The sequence below is a fragment of the Erigeron canadensis genome, chromosome 9 (assembly GCF_010389155.1).
Source record: "Erigeron canadensis isolate Cc75 chromosome 9, C_canadensis_v1, whole genome shotgun sequence".
Taxonomy (NCBI): Eukaryota; Viridiplantae; Streptophyta; class Magnoliopsida; order Asterales; family Asteraceae; genus Erigeron; species Erigeron canadensis.
The window spans coordinates 15,850,526-15,865,644 of NC_057769.1; the positions used below are offsets into that span (position 1 = coordinate 15,850,526).

General features: G+C 33.4%; 1 protein-coding gene across 2 annotated transcripts; it reads left to right on the forward strand.

Annotated features, from left to right (window-relative positions):
• The first annotated feature begins 2,759 nt into the window (after window positions 1–2,759).
• On the forward strand, window positions 2,760–14,270 carry LOC122581314 (CRM-domain containing factor CFM3, chloroplastic/mitochondrial). Of its 2 annotated transcripts, XM_043753525.1 has the most exons (10): window positions 2,760–3,732; window positions 4,394–4,853; window positions 5,585–5,715; window positions 9,921–10,271; window positions 10,857–11,013; window positions 11,383–11,675; window positions 11,769–11,828; window positions 13,244–13,327; window positions 13,421–13,530; window positions 13,750–14,270. In XM_043753525.1, the coding sequence occupies exons 1-9, from the start codon at window positions 2,896–2,898 to the stop codon at window positions 13,517–13,519; spliced, it is 2,472 nt and encodes an 823-aa protein (XP_043609460.1). In that variant the 5' UTR covers window positions 2,760–2,895; the 3' UTR covers window positions 13,520–13,530; window positions 13,750–14,270. The 2 variants fall into 2 exon arrangements, with proteins under 2 accessions (XP_043609460.1, XP_043609459.1); XM_043753524.1 differs by lacking the exon at window positions 13,750–14,270 and having other exon boundaries at window positions 2,761–3,732; window positions 13,421–13,672.
• Window positions 14,271–15,119: the final 849 nt, after the last annotated feature.

A 15,119-nucleotide genomic window follows, 5' to 3' on the forward strand; every position in this document is an offset into this window, starting at 1 on the left:
TCCAAGGTAGTTAGTCTCTTTTTGTCTATTCTCAACTTTTTTCTGTTTCTAGACTATTACCTCAGGTAGTTAGTCTCTTTTTGTCTATTCTTAACTTTTGTCTGTTTCTAGACTATTACCCTAGGTAGTTAGTCTCTTTCTGTCATTTTTCCCAAAAATGGGTTTTACACCAAAAAGAAGACTCTTTTAAGGCCTAATGATGCAATGAAATCATTTATTAACTCCTACTTGATTTACATCACAATAACAAACGTTTTAGGTTACCGAATCGACAAAACGGACGATTTTCAATAGATTAACACACCCTATGGTCCAGATCTGATATGACACCCATAATGACTCCATTATATCATAAAAATATCAGTTACAACAAGATTATACCTTCCGGAATCTCCAACATACCAATAGATTGCAATAACGGTTACCGGGTAACCCGAAATCAACGATTCTAGCAACGAAAAGCATATAATCGATCAAGACCAGGTATGAACAAATTGAATAGATGAACATTACCAAAAATCAGTAGAAATTACCATCTTTACTTTAAATATGATTATAGATTCGATCTACAAGCGGTTAATCACTCCGATTCAACCCGAAATCGCAAGAAACTCTCTAGAATTGCTTAAGAGACAAAGGGGCGGTTCTAGGGCTCTAAGAAGAATGATGAATCAGATTTTAGGGCTAATGATCTGATTAGAAATCTCTAATCACGTTTTTAACTTTCCACATATGTCAAAATTAGTCCCTAGACTTCCGTATGGTTCATTTTAGGCTAAAATCACATGTTGGGAATACTTACAACACATCCAACACTTTTAGCACCTCTAAAGGCATTAAACTATACCTTTAAACACTTATTCACATCAACCATTAAGGTATTAAAGCCTTACACCTATAGAACCTTGATCACACATAAACCAATTAAGGCATATAAACTTGACGAAATTTAACGTTGACTAACGGTCAAGTCAATAAGTCAATCTTGAAAAGTTTGGGATGTTACATTTTTTCTTTCATATTTTGATATTTTCCATTCGGGTAGGGTTAACGTGAGAACCACGTATATGGAGAGAACTATGAGAACCACTAGTTTCCCTCATTCTTTCTTCTTTTTTGTGTTTTTTTTTTTTAAATTATTTTTGTTTTTCACTTTTTTCAACTTTTTTTTGTTTTTTATTTTCTTTTAACAAAAAACCCATTCCAAAAAAAAAAAGTTTAAAAAATCATATGGGTTACGTGTTAAGAAAACGTATGGATACGGTACTGACGTTGCCTTACATCCATTATAAAGGGGTTGTCACCGGACGCATATGGGAATGGTATAGATTTGATGGACGACGATCCAAGAAATGGTGACGATTGTTATGGTACGGGCGTAGCCCTTAATGCTAAGGACAAAACCCTTAGAGATGATTTTCCAATGGTTCTTATACGTGGTTCTTACTTGATGTGGTTCTCACTTTCCGTTCTCTATTGTTATTTATTACTCATACTATTTTAATATTTACTTTTAACATATGTATTAGAGATATGCACGGTTTGGTCTAAACCGGCTAAACCGTTTAAACCAAAGTAATTGGAGGGATTGGTCGGTTTAAAATCAAAAACTTAAACCGTCGGTTTGCCTTTTTAATAAACCGCTCTTATGTTTTGGTTCGTGATTTTAGACTTTTATCAAACCGGTTTAACTAAACCGGACCATTTAATTATATCAATGATATGTTTATTATATATATATACATGCATATATTAATATTCAATATTATAAATTATAAATAATAAACTATTAACTGGTAAAAATTTAAACATATTCAAATTCTAGATTTAAAATTTTCAAAGAAACGATCCGTAAATCACGAAGCTAATTTTTTTTTAAGTGAAGATGTGAATTGTATTAACTATAAAAAAAAAAATTACAAATGTACAATAAAATCAACTTGGACAAGCCCAAATACAGACACTCCACAATTCCCAGAACTACCTTCAAAAACAAATCCACTATACTAAAATAAAGACATTTCAGCACACCAAAATTCCGAGAATGCATCTCAATTCACCTAAATACCAACATGTAATGTCATCTTCCGACATGCCTCATCCAACCATAACTCACTGCACTAGTATGGGACCAAGTAGTCCCATCTTGCATGACTCACTATTCCCATATGCATGTACAGTCAACAAGCAGCCTTACAACAACGTCATCATCTGTATACTCAAATCCAACATCAAAACAATGCATTCCTCAAACAGCAGCCAAATAACAATTCTTCCAACAAAGGTTCCAATGCTTAGCCATCTGCATTACATTTCCAGTCTTCTTCACCCTTATAGTCATCAGTTTATTTTTAACATTATCTTGAATAAGACCTGTACAAAATCACCAAGCTAATTAATATTAGTATGATTTATATTTTCCATAATACTTTGTGTTCTATTTTAACTATGAGTGAAACTTTTGCAATTTAGTATTATTAAAAGATTTTATATATGAATGTCTAAAGTATGATAACCGTTTAACCGGACCAAACCAAACCGGTTAATTGGTTTTGGTTGGTTTGGTTTGGCAAAAAAATTTGGACGGATTGGTTTGAGAAAATGTTAAACCATTTACATTGATTTAGTTAAGATTTTTAGTAAAAACTGGCCAAACCGAACCAAGCACATTCCTAATATGTATTTCCTATAAATTATATTATAGAGGGGAGCCCCGGGGAGGAAAGGAAAGTAACAAATAAGAGGACATCTTATCTTGTGGGGTGGTGTTTTCTTATAACAAATGGTAGTGCCTCCAAAGTACAGCTGAATAGCAAAGAAAATAACAACAATGAAGTAAAAGAAAGGCAAGAAAGAAACAGTAATCATTCATATCATTCATATATATCTTCGAGAATGAAAGTAACAACAGAATTCCCAGTGTCAATCCGCGCAAAATTCATATTCCCATTCCCTCCTCATCATCAACAGTCATATGCTTCTAACTCTCATTTCATCAAACACTTTTCGTCTTCCTCTTCGTCCTGTTTGGTGCGTTGTTGTTTATCATCAACCAATAATAATAATAATAATAATAATTATAATTCCAGCAATGCTAGTACTAGTACATCAATACCATCATCATCATCATCATCATCTGGATGGGTCAACAACTGGAAATCAAACCCTAACATAAAGCCTCATTCGAAAAGCTCCATCTCTGCGGGTCCCCAGGTTACAACTACTACAGCAATTGACCGAATAGTTTTACGTTTACGAAATTTAGGATTACCCTCTTCTTCTGATGATGAGGATATTATTGAGGATAATAATAATTCACGAGTGGTAGCAGCAGATGATGATGAGAAACTTGCTGATTTATTGAAAAGAGACTGGGTTCGACCTGATAGGATTCTAATACAAGAAGAAGAAGAAGAAGATAGCGTATTGCCATGGGAGAAAGAAGAATACCGACAACAACCAGGAGGAGGAGGGATGAGCAATAATGGGCAAGTCAAAAAGGGTATGAAGAAAGCACCTACATTGGCTGAATTAACACTTGAGGATTCCGAGTTGAGGAGGTTAAGGACGGTGGGTACTACTCTGAGGGAAAGGATTACGATTCCTAAAGCTGGGATTACGGAATCCGTTCTTCAAAACATACATGATCACTGGAGGAAATCTGAGTTGGTTAGGCTTAAATTTCATGAGGTTTTGGCCAGAGATATGAAAACTGCTCATCACATTGTTCAGGTATTTGCTTATCTTTATGCAAACCACCACACTAATCAGTTTGAAACAAATACAAAGGCTACTTTACATGTTCCAAACTGCCCCTCATTTTTCTCTACTCTGAATCACATAAGCAACTACTCTGAAATGGACACTAGAAGATAGTGTTTTAAGTGTTTCTGCTTGACGTGATAGTAATCGAGTCAGATTTTTGAGTGCTAGGCAAATTTGGATTTACTCATTGAGAAAAGGAATTCATTTCTAAAATGCACGTGCGTGTGTGTTAGAAAACTAAGCATCATTGGGTGCTTTACCCAGTTCAAGTTGGTGTGGCTTTGGACGTGGATTTCGTGTCGGCCAAAGGTCTTAAAGCTGCATTTATCAAAACATGTAAAAAGTGAGACGTCTTTTAAAATGGTTAGAGGTGTACACAGGTTAATTTTTTTATAGTCATTTTGTGGCATCTGGCGTGAAATTGATTATGCAAAACTCATTGTTTGGATATATATGAACAAATATTGAGAAACACATTTTGTTCCTTCAAATATAAGAAACTTTTGTTGCTACTACGGATAGGCAGCTTAACATAAATCCAAACACGTAGGCCATGTTTTTGTTCCTGCTATGAAGCCAATAGTAGTTTGTGTATTTCTAAATTAATTTCGAGCTTGCTGGTGACCAGCGCCGGACAGGTGGACTAGTCATATGGCAATCAGGAAGTGTCATGATGGTGTATAGGGGAGTTAATTATGCTGGCCCTTCTTCAAGATCTCAATCTACTGAAAATCCCAGTGATACTCTTTTCGTTCCCGATGTTTCCTCTGCCAATAATAATATAGTAACAAGAAATGATGATGTTGCTGCAACTAGTCCTGCTACAAGAACACCTGTTCTTGCAGACCGCACCATGACTGAAGAGGAAACTGAATTTAATAGTGTGTTGGATGGGTTAGGTCCACGGTTTCAGGAATGGTGGGGAACAGGAATACTTCCGGTAGATGCCGATTTACTTCCTCAAACAGTTTCTGGCTTCAAAACTCCATTCAGGCTTCTTCCTACTGGAATGAGGTCTAAATTGACCAATGCAGAAATGACAAATTTAAGGAAGCTTGCTAAGTCACTTCCTTGCCATTTTGCTCTTGGTACTACTGTTTCCCTAAGTACTTTTATTTGACAGGTTGGGTAATGGGTAAAGGTTGCAAAATAAGGATGGGTTAGGTAATGGGTCAAAACTAGTTTGCAATCATATGGGTCATTTTTAGTTCATTGTCAAAGTAGGCCTGGTCGGGTTGGGCTGATTCACAAAATACTATTATCTATTTTTTCCAACTGAGACCACTCGACCAATCTCATTTATTTTTCTAATTGTTAATCATGATTGCGATTTTTTTTTATCACAATATTCACCTATATCTTCCAGTAGATCTAGTTTGGATGTGGTATGCATTAATCATACATTTTGTATGACTTCCAATTGATTTAACCCATTTAATGGTTAAAGTTTATACGGTCAGGCCGGGTTGATTGATAGCTTGTCTAGGTATCAAAAAAGTTATATTACTTAGCCCTTTACCCAAAAAACAAAAGTCATGTTAATTTAAAAGTACCTTAAGAGTTTGAATATAGTGATTGGAGGCTGTATGTATTTATAAAGTACAACATGGGTGACTTTCGAGCCAGTTGACATGTGTGAGTCATGTGAGCTGTTTCATTTTATTTTTAGCCAAGTTTTTTGTTCTACTCTTTTGACCCTTTGGAGATAAAACACAAGTAGGAATAGACGCATTGATAAATAAGTGGATCAAATTTGCCATCTTTTGATATTTTTCATCCAAATCTGACATGTATCTTTATTTTTTACCTTTCTGCAAAGGGAGAAACAGGAATCATCAGGGTTTGGCATCTGCTATAATCAAACTTTGGGAGAAAAGTATGGTTGCTAAAATTGCTGTGAAACGTGGAATTCAAAATACCAATAATGAGTTAATGGCTGAGGAGTTAAAGGTGCGTTGGATTCTTAGCATGTGTATCATATGCGGATCCTACTAAGTTATTTTGTGATACATAATTCAGTTAAATAATATGGATTGGAATTAAATTGTCCAAATAACCATACAACATAGTTGTCAAAGGCGAGTGCCTCTTGCGCCTAGGCGCAAAAGGTAGGTAAGGCCCAACCTTAACGCCTGAAACCTTAGGCCCAAGGCTATGAAGCACCTGTCTACACTTTTCCATGCATATAAGCCCTTTGTTCCACATAGAAAATCACTTCTTTGTTCCAAAAATCACTTGGTATATATCATTATCATCAATATCTTCATTCATCATACTATTCTTCATTTAACTAAAAGGTAAGTTTTCTTCTATTTTTATATTATTAAGATTCTTTTGCTATTTTATATACCCTCTTGGCCGAAATTTTCTTCATTATCAATTATTAGAGACACTGAAATTTTATATACTCTTCTACGCTTTTTATTTTTTTCCGGGCCTGCTCTTTTTTGCGCCTCTCACCTAGGCCCCATTTGGGGTAGCCTTTGACAACTATGTCATACAATGCCTAAAATGAAGTGACTGGTATATATGGAGTGCTGCAATGACTATATAAGCATAGTTGATGTTTCTAAGGTTTTATATCTTATCATATTTTATCCACAATATAACATATAGTTGTAGAAAACAATGACATAGATCTAAGAAATTATAAAACAATATGAAAATTATTCTTGGGTTTTAGGACTTTTAAAATGAACTCGAAACCCGATCGTCATATAAAACCTAGTTCATGATTTACTAGTAATTTCTTTTTACGGTTTACTCATATGACTTTGAAGAGATTAATATAAGCTGCATCAAATATATGTTGCATCAAATTGTAGCGATTGTTTATCAAGTTTCTTACAAGTATTATATTATTATTACTAATTGATGGTGTTAAACCAACAGAGAAAATGAAGAAGCTAAAAATGAGAAAGTATTTAGCCAAATATCTATATTCTTATCCCTTTATATATATATATATATGTATAATATATGTATTTTCTGAAAAATCACACTACACTAACACCCCTTGCATAAAAGAAAAGAACATAAATAACCCTAATTTAAAGATCAAAATAAATAACGTAACACTAGTTGTTGGGGTAACTTACATGAGCATAAGAGCACATGTCTTTATGATAGATATCCAAAAAACAGAAAATAAACCCATCCTTCCGAAGCAAGTATATATGAATGGATATAACTTTAACTGCTAAATTATAGAAAGATTGGTATCCATATTGGAATTTTTATATCACAAGTTAATTAAAAGTGGTAAAAAGTTTGTTGAGGAGAAAGTGAAACTTTTGTATGCATATTGATGATGCTAATTAGTAGACATGTGTACAACAATAACAGTTAGAAGCAACATAAACAGTCATGTAATTCTCCAAAACATGCAACCTGGCACTAATTGGCTCAGGCATACATTTCCTTCACATGCTTAGCCATTTGGAAATCTTGATTTTCGGCACGACCTGAAGATCCCTGAAGCTCGTAATTTCAATGCTTATTTCAACTCAGCTATACATCAGATAAACATAGTTGCTAAGTTTATGTCCTTAGATATAGTATATTTTCTTGGTTATCATACATAAAAAGGTATTATTATTAGGGTTTAATATCCCACGATGTAATGAACTATAACTGAATGTCTATGTTATGCAATGATTTTCTCGGGTGTTTATGTCATTTAATGAACTCGTTATTCTGTTCAACAATGTTAGAATTAGCCACGTAATGTCAGGTGCCAAGTTGGATTTCAGATGCCACGTCATATTCCACGTTGGATACACACAATAGACATTAAGCCATAGGTCATCTTTTTTTTAAAAAAAAAACTTCAGGTAGATTCAAATCTCTGGTGAATTTCTTAACAACTTCCGGTAACTTCGTTTTTTCCTTTGACAATTGCAACGATTTTTTTTGTGCTGAATCATTCTTTATACTTTATCAAAACTTACACTTGTATGTACCACTTAAGCATGCCAAATTAACATAAGAATAACGAATGCGATTGATAACCATTTGAAGAGAAAGACACAATCTAAATATTATAATGCATGGTATATTAGTCTTATGTGTGTTATCTAAAGAAATATGCGGTGGCGTGTTGCATATTGGTAAGAGATAGTGTTGGGCTGAGATCAACATAATCTTACAAGACATTCCACAAGGCACAGATATCAAGAATAATGATATATAAAACAAGTAATATGATACAAGGAACCATCAAGTTTACCTTTCAAAAACAGATACCTGAATGAAGGAGCATATATACATGGGTCATGGTCATAATTACCTACCGAGACAGCATCCAATTTATTCTTAGCATCGTATGGTGATAAGTTCTGTATATCTTTCTACAAAAATTTTTATTTTATATATGTTGCAATTCATGAGAAGCTCAGTATGCTTAAGAGAGTTAGGTTAGGCCTTCTTGCGAGAGGAGAGGATGAAGATGGAGGAGAAGGTATTGTTGAAATATTTGGTCTAAGGATATCCATCTGGGTCCTTGTTTGGGTAAATTTGACTTTCCCTAGCACAACTGCTATTGACTGGACCAATAGGCTAGAAGAATTAAGTATGATGACCGGGCTTATTTTACTTGCCTCAGACTGATTATCTGTAATCAAAGAAGTGATTTGACTCTAAAGAATTAGTGACGTAAATGTTAATTTGGCATGTTAACGTGGTACATTCAAGTGTAACGAATCATAAAGCACAACGAGTATCGCTGCATTTGTCAACGGAAAAAATGAAGTTAACGGAAGTTGGTCGGAAATTCACCGGACCTGAGATTAGAATCTACCGGAAGTTTATAAAATGTAATAAACTATGGCTTAATGTTTATTGTGTGTATCCAATGTGCATATGACATGGCATTGAATCCAAATTGGCACCTGACATGGCATTATGTGGCTTAATTCTTGCATTGGTTGAGCATAATAAGGAGTTCATTACATTACATAAACACCCGGGTAAATCATTGCATAACATAGAGATAGGTCCAAAAGTTGTTGGTCAGGTTAGGTGAATAGTTGGACCCAAGCACCAGCAGCAACAGATGTATATCAATTGGTTAGAAACTACCTCCGATATTAGCATAAAGGCATATGTTGTGGAATCAAATAACATTTTTATTAGGGTTGAACCAAAAAATAACTATAGAGATATAGCATACATTAAGCCCAATAACTATTCATTAGATGGAATGCTAGCACACCTGATTAACATCAAAGCAACACCCTTCTGATATTGCACAAAGGTTTAAACCTTGAGTCCCAAGAGCACTCCTTAATCTAAGTATCCGTCTAATCCTTTGATGATGGCACTAATGTATATTGTCGGGAAAACATCATCCTTAATCCCACTTTAGTCTTTGTAGCCACTACATGGTCCTAACGGCTTCAGCCCATGAGTTTATTCAGCCAACTGGATTTGACCACCAGATTGTTTCTTGTGAACTTATTATATTTCATTATTCAATTTCAGGATGCAATAGATAAAAGTTTTCGTGTGATAACAAATAATACTGTATTCAAAACTTAAGTGCTAGAAATTACTATGCTATCAATATGTAAGTTGAGACTTCAAAAAGAGCAGAACTCAAGAATTCTGTGTAATTCATAAGCCAACACTTTCAAACCACAAACTGAATACATGAATGCATAAGTCTGAAAATTTCAGAAACATCAAACCAAATAATAAATATGCATTTTGTTCTACAATTAATATAAAATCATGAAATTATCTTGTTATAGAGCAAGCTGTAGCAACCCACTTTCAACTCAACAAAATAAATAATAGAATCATAAACACAATACACGAATAAACAGAATCTTGAGGGACACAAAGCTAAACCCTAGAGATGTTATTAAAAGGAGAATTAAAATTGAGATTGATAATAGTCGAAATTTCGATAAAAACATTTATTAGTTAAGTTAGAAAGTTATAGATAGTCCCTTGATTAAAAATTAAAGAGGGCACTAAGATATTCTTATATCTAACAGGGAAGAAATGAACCAGTTCATCAATCGCATTAAGCTGGCTATCCACAAGCATAATTGAACACAAGTTATTGCACAAAAAAAGTGATCTATGAAGGAATGTTTGATTAGAAAGGATGTAAAAAATAAGATCTGATTCTAACTCATGAAGTATTGCAGAGGCTAACAGGAGGTGTCCTACTACTCAGAAACAAATATTATATTGTGATATATCGTGGAAAAGATTTTGTTCCCAGAAGTGTGGCTACAGCTCTAGCAGAAAGACAAGAAATGACAAAAGAGATACAAGATGCAGAAGAGAAGGTGCGGAATAGAGTAGTAGAAGCAGCAGCTTGTGCAAGTGTTGAAAATGGACAGGCGGCACTTGCAGGAAGTTTGGCAGAGTTTTATGAGGCTCAAGCACAATGGGGAAGAGAAAAAACAAGTGAAGAACACGAGATTATGATAAAAGAAGCTTCCAAAACAAAAGTCACTCGAGTTGTTAAGAAACTCGAACATAAGTTATTTATCGTAAGTGTTCTTATCATTGTTTTCCATCATAGATATTTATAATGGAAATACTTTTGATTTTTGAAACTGATTATCTAACAACCAGTTTTTAGTGCTTTGAATAAGTAGATTCTGCATTATCCTGTATATTGTTGCAACAAAATGATAGTCTTAAGAGTAAAATAAGGTTGTTTCTTACTCCCCTTATAACCTAATTGGGATGACTTATCTTTTTCTAAAGCCGTCTATTTCATTTTCTTAATCAGACTTATGGTGATTTTAGTTGTCAGTTTCTCCATTAATCAGAGTATGCCGAACCCTTTAATATCTGATCATTATTCTTTGGAGATCCAAACGCAGTTATATACCATCGGGTATATTAGACCTGATTATCTAGTTCTGAGCATTCAGTATCTCATAATCTAGTTTGAAACATAGATCCACTGATATCGGTAGGGGAACTATTTTTTTCAATCACGAGTGTCCTTAGTTATGCTTTTTTTATTTTATTTCACGTGTTTTCTATATATTCGTTTGTTTCTTAATTAAATTTTCATGACTGTTTTGGTTTTTTTGTTTCTATATAATTCTGGATTTATTTAACAGGCCCAATCTAAAAGGCTGAAAGCAGATAAAGAATTGGCCAAGATAAGAGAGTCCTGGTTTCCTGCTGGTGCTCCTGAAGACCAGGAAACAATTACAGACGAGGAACGTGTTATGTTCAGAAGAGTTGGATTGAGAATGAAGCCCTACTTACCACTTGGTAAGTTCTTGTCCAATTCTGTACCATCTGTTTCCAGAAAGAAGCTGTCTGACTTTGCTAGTCAAGTTCTTTTTCACATTTAATGATTAATTTTTCTTGAGTTTTGTAACTTTTGATGTCTCTTTTGTCTGGTTTTTTTAGGAATGGATTCATTTTTTATATACTAATCATTTATAAAGGTTTGAAAGTAAAGTGTTAGATTCAACCCAACCAAGTTCATACAAAAAGTTAACTGTTGTGACCAAGTTACCTCCCACCCATTTTCCCACTTCTAGTATATTAGTTAAGCACTCATTTTTGAAATTATAACACATGCCCTTTTCTGGAATGGAGACATTAGTTTTCTGCTCTGTATAATGTAATTTACAGGTATTCGTGGTGTCTTTGATGGTGTTATTGAGAACATGCATTTACACTGGAAACATAGAGAACTTGTAAAACTTATATCAAAGCAGAAAGATATCGAATTTGTTGAAGAAACAGCAAGGTTTTTGGAGTATGAAAGTGGTGGGATATTGATAGATATTGTCAGAGTTCCCAAAGGTTATGCTATCATGTACTATCGTGGAAAGAATTATCAGAGACCAATTAGTATTAGGCCAAGAAGCCTACCTTCTAAAGCAAGGGCTTTGAAACGTTGGAAGGCCTTGCAGAGATACGAGGTTTCCATATAGTTTTTAGTGATTTTGTTTTTTTAATATTATGAATTTACTAATAGGCAAGTTGCATAACCTATCTTAATGTGAACTTTTCAGGCTCTCACTGAACATGTAACTGAATTGGAGAACACCATAAAGCAAATAAAGCAAGAAAATGTGAGTGTTCCTTCTATGGTCAATTGCATTGCCTACTCTAGAGTCTAGATGTGTATTATTTAACTGATTATCAGATTACTGTGACTTGAAGTGGTAATAGGCAGTCCTTAGTTTTTTCTTGTCTGGATAAATTGATTCTGAGTTTGATTATTTAACCGGTTGGTTGATATATTCGCTGCATTTATATTACTTATGTAAAATAATTTTCGATCACTTATTTTTACCTTTCTTTAGAAAAAATATTAAACGTATTTGTGAATCAGTTACCGTATAGGTTTATTAAATGTATTTTTTGTTCAAATATAAAATTTGGGTAAAAGGGATTACCCTGGCTAGGATGTTTGAATATAAATTTTGGAAAACATTGAAGTAATTAAATTTTTGCTAGATATGTAATTTATTGGAAAAGATTGAAAAAAAAAAAATTACTGATTTGAATAAAAAGTTCTTGTTTATAGTAGAGATAGATTACTTTAATAACTAATATAAAACAAAACAAAATCAATATATATATGTTCAATATGTATACCACAACGTAATAATTATAAATGTTACCTCAAAACCGAAATACTATATGTATTTCAGAGTATACACGTCGATTGTTTTCTATCACTAACCCAAATCAACAATAACATAAAATCTAGTAAGGCAAGTGATCAAGGGATTTTAAAGTTCAATTCTTGGGAATACTATTGAAAAATATTTTTAGCAGAATGATATACGTTTTCTTTTTCAGAACAATGAACTGTTGATGAAGTATAAAACATAAGCTAAAGTGTATTGGTGCCCTAAAGGGGTCTAAGGTTCAATTTCTTAAATTTAGCGGGAAAATACATATGGCAAAGAAAGGAACATAATGAAAACGACTAAGAACGATAACATAATATAACCATTAGTTGGTTCATTTCTTTGGTTCCCTGATGATTATTTGGACATCTCTATATTAGTTTCTGATTTCAGATTCTGTTTTGACATCGATATACCTTTGTTAGGCGTCCTTTGTTGCCAGTTCCACTTTAGTGGGCTGATGGGGCATTATGCCTCTGGTGGTGCGAACGAAGGTTCGAGCTCCATAGGGAGAAATTGGTGTATAAATTGGAGTATTAGATTTAGAATAGGAGTAGGTTTAGCCGTTCAAAAAATATATATATAGGAATTCCATTGCGAATTGGATTTTAGATATTATAATTTTTGGGCTATTTGGAATTTCATCATAAAGGTTGTTCGTACATCTAGGAACTCTATTAAAATCGGTGTTGATGAGTATTGTAGACTTGTACATTCTTTGATATCAAATATTCAAATGCTTCAACCGTTGCATTTATTACATTTTTTTTTATCATTTGAATACACCTAATAGAACTGCATGAGCTTAATAAGCTTAATACTTAAATGTTTCTTCTTAATGCTGTTAGGGTGGTTTTGATGATATCATGGATATGAGTGCCCAAAGCTCGGAAGAAATAGAACTGCACGCTCCTGTCTCAGAATCTATTCTGGTTAGTCTCTTATCAGCATTTGTGTTTTGATGGATTTTGTGGTCAGTTTGTCTGTCTATTTAACTGCTGTTTGGGGGGATTGTAAATGTGCAGGGTGATGATGAAAGTTCATGGGAGAATTCTGATGATGAAGTAGATGCAGATCAAGATGAAGATGAGGATTCCGATTGGGAAAACGATGAACAATTATAGTTGTTTGACATGTAAGATTGTTCGTTTTCTTAATATTATTTTATTTTTCAGTGATTAGGCCTGTCAGCATACTCTCTATATAATATCTATCCTTTTATATGAATAAAACAATCATATTTATAGTTTTATAGTATGAGAGCCCTATTTACTTCATTCTTCATTGTACTCTGAATTAATCAGACAAATCACAATAGTAAGATTCATGTCTTAAAGTGGGTTATGGTGTGTAGTGTACTTGGAGGGATATATAGGGGCTGATAATGGAAATGATTTCTTGTCTTGTGTTTGGTAGCCCCAAGAATTGAAGACAGGGAGAAATAGAATTTCCGTGAGAATTCATTTTCAATGCATTTTGATTTCTATATATTTTGAGAAAAGATCAGTTTCGTATAAGGGAATTACTACGCATACTTCCATTGGGAAACTGGTGAAGAGTCAAGAGCCAAAAAAAAAAGTTTATATAAAGCAAAGTCACATGAGTGCCACATGATTTCAACAAAATTGAAAACTCTTCTAGACCTAAGCCATTTTTGGCTATTGAGATTTGTGGCTATTTGTCATCCACTGTATTTTTCTCATCTTCACCACGGCATAACTGGGTTATTTTCTAATCTTATCTCTTAATTTGGTTCATTTTTCCTATACTGCTTTTTTATATCTGTTAGGATACGCGTATTTATGAATTCTGAACACAGTTTGGCTCCATGATGTTAAATAGGGAAGATATAAGTATTAGTAACATTTTGGCCAATTTACTTTTTAGCGTTAGGTTTTTTGTTTTTTTTTTTTTTGGGTTATGATAATGTCTTTTGTGACTTTAAGCTAATTTGTTTGGTTACATAGGGATTTTTAGAGGTAAAGGTAAGGTATGGAATTATTTGATCACTGGTCACGTGCAAAATTATAACTGTATCAAGACCTTCACTTGATGTCATCTAAACATACACACATAAATTATGCCTACAAGTATAATAGAATATACTTATATAAAGTGTATCGCATTCGGTTGTATATCAGGGGAGGCGGAGTGGGGGAAAAAATTTATCAATCCTTCTAAATTTCATCAATAAAATCACTATAACTCAATTTAATCTTTCAACCTTCTCAACCATTTTTATTGGCATTCGATAAATTTTTAACCCTCCCAAATTATTATTTTTTTTTTTTTTCTTTTTCTTATTACACAACAATCTTTAAAACTAAAATATACTACTCCCTCCGTCTCATTTTAATTGTCTAATTTTGACTGGTCAAGTCTTTTTCTTTCGACTTTGACCGTAAATATCTTTATTTGTGTTATATGTTAATCAATAAAAGTTATATCAATGAAAAGTACATGTAAAATTCAATCAATTCATATATGTTATATCAAGTGTTATATAACACAAACAAAAAATATTTATGGTCAAAGTAGAAAGAAAAAAACTTAAAAAGTCAAAATATGACAATTAATATAGGACGAAGAGAGTAACAATTAAAAATGCAGATACGTGGCCTGTCTTTTCCACAAGTATGCTGCCTTCTTTACAAGTATATATTCTCCACAATCTTTCTTTACAAGTTGGGCACACACATAGATATACGTAATACATATATATGA